Source organism: Camelus bactrianus, chromosome 6, assembly GCF_048773025.1.
Source record: "Camelus bactrianus isolate YW-2024 breed Bactrian camel chromosome 6, ASM4877302v1, whole genome shotgun sequence".
In the NCBI taxonomy this organism is placed as follows: Eukaryota; Metazoa; Chordata; class Mammalia; order Artiodactyla; family Camelidae; genus Camelus; species Camelus bactrianus.
The window spans coordinates 90,242,302-90,250,250 of record NC_133544.1 but is presented as its reverse complement, the minus strand read 5'-3'; the positions used below and the strand labels follow the sequence as shown (position 1 = coordinate 90,250,250).

The window sequence follows — 7,949 nt, the reverse complement described above, 5'->3', positions numbered from 1 at the left end:
TACTTTTACTTTAACCTGAGCACCCAACTCTACACCTCTTTCCTTGCCTTTCTCTTGCCTTACACTCTATGTAGTACGTATCTCTCTAAATAACTCTACCTTTACTCAACTGTGGCTCACATTTGAATTCTTTCCCATGAGAAGCCAAGAACCCACACCTGGTGGGGCACACCACAGGGGCTCCACCAAGACCTGGGACATGGCCCTCCTCATGCCCCACATCCGTTTTCCTGCATCAGAAAGACTCACAGAACTCAGGAAAACACTTTACTTGCACCTGTTTATTGAAAAGGAAACAACTCAGGAACAGCCAAATGGAAGAGATGCATGGAGTAGGTCTCGGGGCAGAGGATGCAGAGCTCCCAAACCCTTTTCAGGTACCAGGCTTCCCAGTACTTCCATGTATTCACCAACCTCCCTCTAACCACATTTGGTCTTTTTTCTTTTCTTTTTTAAAATTTTTTTATTGATTTATAATCATTTTACAATGTTGTGTCAAATTCCAGTGTAGAGCACAATTTTTCAGTTATACATGAACATGTATATATTCATTGTCACATTTTTTTTTCTCTGTGAGCTACCATAAGATCTTGTATATATTTCCCTGTGCTATACAGTATAATCTTGTTTATCTATTCTTCAATTTTGAAATCCCAGTCTATTCTTCCCACCCCCTGCCCCCTTGGCAACCACAAGTTTGTATTCTATGTCTGTAACCACATTTGGTCTTGCAGTGAGCAGATCCCATCCTGAAATTTCCTAGGAGCCCCACCCTACGTTACTTCATTAGCATAAATTCAGGTGTGGTGGAAAGGGGCTCATTATGAGTAACAAAAGACAATCCTACCACTCAGAAAACTGCAAGGGTTTCAGGAGCTCTGTGCCAGGAGCCAGGGACAAAGTCAAGTTATATTTGTTTTATTATCCCACAGTCCCTATAAGGCAAAAGTGCCCAGGGCCACAAAAATCATAATGTGGTCCTGTCAGTTATGTAGCCTTCCCAGCGGTCTATTTGTGAAATTATGGCAGCCTGGAGTAGAGTGAGGGTGGTGGAGACACAGTGAAACGGACAGGCTTGGGATATGTTTTAGACTGGGCTGGCTGATAGGTTGGATGTGAGAGGTTAATGAGAGAGAGAAACCAAGGATGATTTCCATATTTTGGGCTTGAACAACTGGGTGGATGATGCTGCCATCCACTGAGAATCCTGGGGAAGGAGCAGGTGTTGGGGTAAAATCAAGGCCTTTTGCTATGAGTTTGAGACGACTATGAGTTGTGAAGTAGAGATATTAAGTAGCCAGTCTGGGTTTTGGTGGGGAGGTCTGGGCTGGACAGCAATCAGAGAGTCATTCCGTTTGTAGACTTACAGTCAAGGAGTTGGATGAGATCACCTGGGGATGGTAAAATAGAGAAGAAGGTAAGGACTGAGCCCTGGAGCATAGCAACATTTAATGACTGAGCCAAAGAGGAGAAATCAGCAAAAAGACTGAAAAGGGGGCCCAGGGAGGGAACAAGAAACTCAGGACAATAAGATATTGAGGGAAGTTCAGGGGGAAAAGTGTTTCAAAAGAAAGGAAGCTGTCAACTGTTTGCAATTCTGCTGAGAGTTCAATTTAGATAAGAATAGAGAATTGGCAATTGGCTTCGGAAAACCGGTGATCATTAGTAATCTTCATAAGTGATCCTGATGAGGGAAGTCAAAGCTGGATCTGAGTAGGCTAAATAAATATGAAGTGAGGGAGTGGGGGCAAGCACTGCAGAGAGCTCTTGAAAAACTTTATGAGAATTTATGCAGTGAAGAGAGCAGAGAAATCGGGCAGTTCTGGAGGCGATTTGGGCGTCAAGGAGGTTTGTTTAGATGGGAGAAATTTCAGGATGTTTATATGCAGACAGAAGCCATCCAATAGAGAGGGGGGAAAGTAATGATGCTGGAGGGCAAGGTTATTGTAGGGGTGAAATTCTTACGAATGTGGAGGGGAAAAATCTGAGTTCTTGGTGGAGGGACTGGCATTCACAGGCACAGGGAAACTTCATTCATAGCATCCCAAATGTTACTGTGCCTTTAAGAGTAGTTTTGATGGTGAGAAGACAAGGAAGTTCATATCTGACATCTTTCTATCAGGTGTGAGACAAAGATGAGCAGCAAAAAGTGGAGTTTGGGAGGAGGTATAGGAGGCTTTTAGTGGAGAGGGAAAGGTGTGAAATAATTCTTTTATCAGTCTACTTAAATATCAGTTCAGTGGAGAAAGCCCTTTCAGGATTAAGTACATTTCCTTCCAACCTCCTTTTCTCTTCGGGGACTGTTTGCTTGTTTTTTGGTACTCATCATTTGTAATTGTATCTTTATTGGTTCACTTGTCTGTTTCCCCTGTTAGAGCTTCGTTGTATTTAATTTCTCAGTGTATATCTAGCCCTTAGAAATAGTGCCGCTACATTATTTGTTAAAACAAAGACGTTAATGAATGAACGTCTTAACAATTTTTGTCTTAGAGGCAACCTTTTTAAAGTCCTTGTTTGGGTAAGTCACTTTTCCTGAGATTTTACGTCTCAGGATGTATATAGCACAGGAATTGTAATCTCTCCTTGCCTCACTGCGTCATGAGGATCTGAGCTAAAAAACCTGGAAATGCTTTAAGTGATCCTTAAATGAAATGTAACGGGTTGTTATTTTTAGCCCACGTGTAGCCGAGCAGGTAGCAGGTGCTGAAAAGGACTTGCTGATTGCGGGAGAGGGGCATTATTGTTTCCTGCGACTGTAGGCATCGAAGATTTGCAGAAGGGCTCCGCAGGCCGTGGAGGGGCGGGGCTCCGGCCAGCAGCCCTCGCGCTCCGGCCTTTCCCGGGAGGCGCTAGCCGGGCCAGGATGGGGGGCGGGGAGGCCGAGGGGGGAGTAACTGTCAAACCTCCCCTCTTGGCGCCATTATTTAAATGGTACGTGCCCGTCTCGCAGCTGTACGTGCCCGGGGCGGGGCTGCGAGCATCCAGAGCGGGGCGGAGGCCGGGGGCGGGCCGGGGAGGTGGAGGGGCGAGAGGGGACGGGCCGGGGCGGGGCCAGGCTGGCTAGAGGGGCGGGTCTAGCGGCGGCCCCCGGCGAGGTTCACTGCGCTTGCGCTGACAGACGCAAGATGGCGGACAGTGCGGAACTAAAGGTAAAGCGCAGCTCGAATTCACTTCTAATATTCGGCCGCGGAGACGGCGCTGCTGGTGCCGGGGGGGATGGGTCCGACCCTGGGGGGCCGCTCGGGCCTGACTCCACCGGGACCTGGAGTTGTAGAGGGGAAAGGCGCGTCCGGCCCCAGCTGAGGGGGCCCGGCAGCGGCGGGCCGCGGGCCCCGGGTGCCTCGGGGGCGCTGACGGGTCGTCCCCGGCGTGTTATTGTTGTGGGCGCCTCTGGCGGGGGTGGCGGGGGAAGAGATCGCGAGTCGGGAGGTGGGGGCCGCGGCTGTCCCCCGGGCTCGGCTTCCTCACCTTCCAGTCGGCCTCCCCGCCCCCCGGGAGGAGCGGGGGCAGGGGCAGGGTGTTCATGTAGGGGGGATCGGGAAAGCTCCCCGCCGCCGCTTCCTCTTCCTCCTTTGCAGTCCCGGGCTCCTGTCAGGCGCTCTCCTCAGACCCCCGGGAACTTGGCTCCGGCCGCCCCGCCCCTCCGTGGCTCCCTGCCGCCCCCGCCCCGGACTCTGCTCTCCCGGGCTGCCCGCCTGTCAGGAGGCGCCCGGGGTGCCCCGCTGGTGGGCAGCGCGATCCTGGGGCGATGGGGTGGGGATGTAGGGGAGAAGCTCTGGTAAAGTTTACTGAACCCCCGGCTGGCGTTGGGGTTCGACCGGTGGGTAGCGGGGGAGTCTCCCTGGGCGGGACGGTACTCTTTCGCCCTGATTCCGGGCATCGTGGGGGAGAAACCCCCTCGAAGGGTGTGTATTTGGAAGCAGTGGTAGGTGGTGGGAGGCAGTTACTCTCCCTTCTTTTCCTTCTCTTCCTTTGGCTGGAGGGTGAGAGGAGCCTTCGGGGGTCTGCACACACCATGATGGCGATGCTATAGCTGATGGAGGTGAATGGTTCGTGTTTATATCCCCCCGTTGCCTTTTGTTTGTAGGGACATCTTGCTGGCCATGTTGATTTGAACGAAATTCTCCCCTCATCCTAGTTCAACCCCCAATAAATAGAACGTTCCTCCGTTCCTCCCAACTGTACCAATTACTCACGCCTCGCGAAATTGGATGAAAGAGTGCCCCCTTTTCCCCGCTTTTTCTCCCACCCCAATCTTCTTTACCTGATGATGGCTTCTTTACTGAAGCAGATACACCACTACACAAGCAGTTGGAGGAGGGGGTTGGAACCCTTATGATTGGACTGTGACAAATGGGGCTCCGCTTGAATAATTTTGCTTTAGTAACAAGCAGTTTTTAACTAACGCGTATTATTTCGAGGCTCTGAACGCGATATTCCCTTCTCCGTGGCTTCCTGTGTGTGAGCAGAGCAGCTGGTTGTATCCTGACCCAGAGAACTGACATCTCTGTCAGAGTGGAGATTGGGATATACAATTGTACATCATTGGGGAGAGTCTTCTTTTTGTAATTAATAAAAATTATTCTTGCAATTGTCTCCTTTATAATGAAACGACAACTTCCAGAACAACCAAACGCCTGGTTTGTTTCTGGAGAGTTTTTCAGTGGAAAGCTTTGATGGGAGATCGTTTCCCCCAATAATTTTGCAATGTTAACATTCCAAAATTTGTATAATTAGGCTCTGCATTTGTCATTCTTTTTAAAATTTACTTCTTATTGCAAATTAATTTAAAGGAGAGCAGATTTAGAATGGATGGTTTCGTTTTTTCCAGTTTCAAACTACTGACTGAAATGAAAAAGCCTCAGGAATTTGACTATTTGGAGGTAATTAACTCCTGAAATAAAGTATGCAACTTTAAGATACACGTTTTCTATGGTATAACTCTTAAAATGTAGTCACTATGTTGCTGGGATCCTTTGCCTTCTAATATTTATTTTGTTAGGAATCCTTTTGAATGATAGCTAATCAGTTCTGTAATACGTGGGCTACAGAGTAAAGCTGAAAAGCCTGTGCTGGCTATGTTGTCACTCTTGATGCTGTCCAAAGAAACTGGTATGGAAAGCACATGCTGGGAGATTTCCTCCTTTGTTCTTTCTCATTTTAAGAAAGTGCCTTTGGGGATAGATCAGATCCCTGGTGTGAGTCTTGTTAAGTAAAGTTTCTCTTTACAAAAATGATCCTGCATCGGATAAACGCTACACACTTGCGGGGGAAAACATTATTTTTCTAAAATTGATCTCCTTTTTTGGTTTTCCAAAATCTACGTGAGTTTTTCCAAAGGAGTTTTTTCTACTATTCTGTTCTGTTGTACAGGTTTTTTTTTTCTAATTATAATAACTCCTCTTGACATAATGATCTGTCATTGTGTGTTACCCAGTACTTTGAGGAGCTGTGATAAATTGCTTAGCTGGTGATGGCAATGTTAAAATTTTTGTTTATATTTGATTATGATTACGTTTGCTGTTCTTTTTTTTTTTTTTTTAAAGGAGAGAAGATGATCTTAAGAACACCTACCCTAGTTATTTGAGAACGTGTATATAATTTTCTGTGCAGTAAGCTTTGGAAGATAACCCTTTTTGGAAATTGTATTTTCTGAGTGTTTTTTATTTGTGATTTTTGGAGGTAAATAACATTTATTCCTAATAAGGAGTGAAAGTCAGAGTAAGAATTAAGAAAAGCTCAGGTTTTTCAGAATTCTAGGTGAAAACACAATGCTTCAGTGGATTTCCAACTATGAGGCTTTGAGTAAATACAGTGACTTTTTTTTTATCTGAACTTATAACCCACATTTCATTTTACTGTGGATTGTGTTCATAATTGTTTTCCTCATAACCCATCTCAGTGAGTCTTTTTAAATCTGTAACAGATCTGCAGGATCAGATGAGGAAAATGGATAGATCTGTATTCCCTGTAGGAATAGTGCAAACTGCAACACTTAACGATAGTGCCAATAAAAATTAGATTGTGAATCATACATATCAAAAATTTCTCTGTACCCATTTGTTTATGAAAGGTTTAATTTTTTATTAGGGGAATTATCCATAAATGACATTTGTAAGAATGTGGAGAGTGAGCATTTTATTATCTTTGGGAACTGAGAAGCAGGAGGGTCATATGATCTTGGAAGTTAATAATCTGACAGCTTCATGTAGCTCCTCTTAAAGTACTTAAAAAAAATTACACATTTTTTGCATTAAAACTCAAATTGAGTTACATTGCCATTTTAACTCACAGGAGGAACAGTAGGCAGGAAGAAGTTCATTATCATTTTAGTGGAGTAAATGATGAAATTCAAGGGGAAGAGAAATCATACTTTAAAAACCATACTTTTAAAAGTAGTTATCTATGTAAGCATGTCAATAAATTCTGTCATCATATTCTGCATCTCTGTTTTCAAGAAATAGCCACTTAATTTTGATCTTTATGGTGTGATTTTGTCACCTTTTATTTCAGATGGAAGCAAGTAAATCTGAAAATTTATTCGTGGGTTTGATTTGAATCTCCATAACTTGCTTTTCTCAAGTGCCACATTTAGATGGCTTTTGTTTTAAGTCACCCTTTTTATGAACAGTATTTAAAAGCAATTTATAAAACACTTTAGTTTTCAAGTATTTCATATACTTGTTTTGAAATACAGCTTTTTCCTCCACCGTTTCTCTTTGGTGGTTGTATTGTCTTTCTCTTCAAAGAGTCTTCTGTAATCCCAGTTGATTGCAGCAGTGCTTAGTGGTGAGTCCATAGCTGATTAACCTTGGGTTTCTGCTGGTGAACTCCATCAACATGCTGCTCCAGGGTTCTTGTTGAGGCTTTTGAGTTCAGTGTAAGTTGTACCGTTCTTGCTTGTAGCTAGGGATAAGAAAAGAAAAGGGCTTAGAGTTGTAGTAGGGACTAGGAAGAATTATCTAAATTTCTGAAAAATTGGGTGTTTATGACAAGATGTTCTCTTTAAAAACAAACAAAACCCCTGGTTCATTACTCCATAGACTTGATTGTGCTGTGTTCTGAAGTTTTCTGCTCTGGCATTAAGTACCTTGTTTTCTGTTTATATTTGAATAATGTATGGTACTTTGCTGTTCGAAGTGTATCACATTATCTTCTTTAATTTTTCCAACAGTTCATTGAGGTAAGAAAGGCAGATAATACTCCCTTTTATCTATAAAGTAAGCCCAGAAAGGGTAAGTGACTAGCCCAAGGTCGTACAAACAAAAGTGGCAGGCACTTGAACCTAGGTCTTGTGATTTCAAAACCCTGTACTGTAGGCTGCCTTAAAGGTGCCTTGTCAGTCCCGGGAGCCCTCTAGGGTGCCTCGCTCACAAAGAATTCTAGTTATGTTGTTGCTAATACTTTCCCTCTTGCTCTATGCCAGAATATTTTTGGATATTCCTTGGGCTTTTTGCAAGGAAAATTTTGGAGTTTGTTAGTTAGAATCATAGATGTTAATTCTTTCAAATATTATTTTGCTTGGGAAAGTTTCGGAGAACACTGAAGAGTAAGCAGAAAAATTAACAGCACCTGTAGTCGCAGCATTTAGAAATATCATGGTTAACATCAGGGTATCTATCCATTTAGACTTTCTCTCTGTGAGCATTATGCATATGTATATTAACCATAAAAAGAGATAATGATACTCTTTATTTGTAATCTATTTTCATGACTACCTTTCCAGGTTAGTAAATACAGGTCTATATGATTATTTGAAAGGTAACATTGTACTTTATTCAGCTAGTCCCCTGTCGCTGGACAATTAGATTATTTCCACTCTTTTTTTAAACTGTTTTAAACAATGTGTTGACAAACAGCCTGATTAAAAGTTTGCAGATGTTTTATTCTAACTGAATATTTATTTGATAGACCTTTTTTTGTACCTCAGGAAACAGTGCGAATGATAG

At 43.6% G+C, this 7,949-nt stretch overlaps 1 protein-coding gene across 1 annotated transcript in view; it reads left to right on the top strand.

Annotated features, from left to right (window-relative positions):
* The first annotated feature begins 3,073 nt into the window (after nt 1-3,073).
* The window catches only part of PIAS1 (protein inhibitor of activated STAT 1), a 115,073-nt gene continuing 110,197 nt past the window's right edge, over nt 3,074-7,949 (top strand). The window contains exon 1 of the mRNA XM_074366268.1: nt 3,074-3,149. Coding sequence (XP_074222369.1) covers nt 3,126-3,149 — 24 coding nt within the window. The 5' untranslated portion in view covers nt 3,074-3,125. The remainder of the gene's footprint in view (nt 3,150-7,949) is intronic.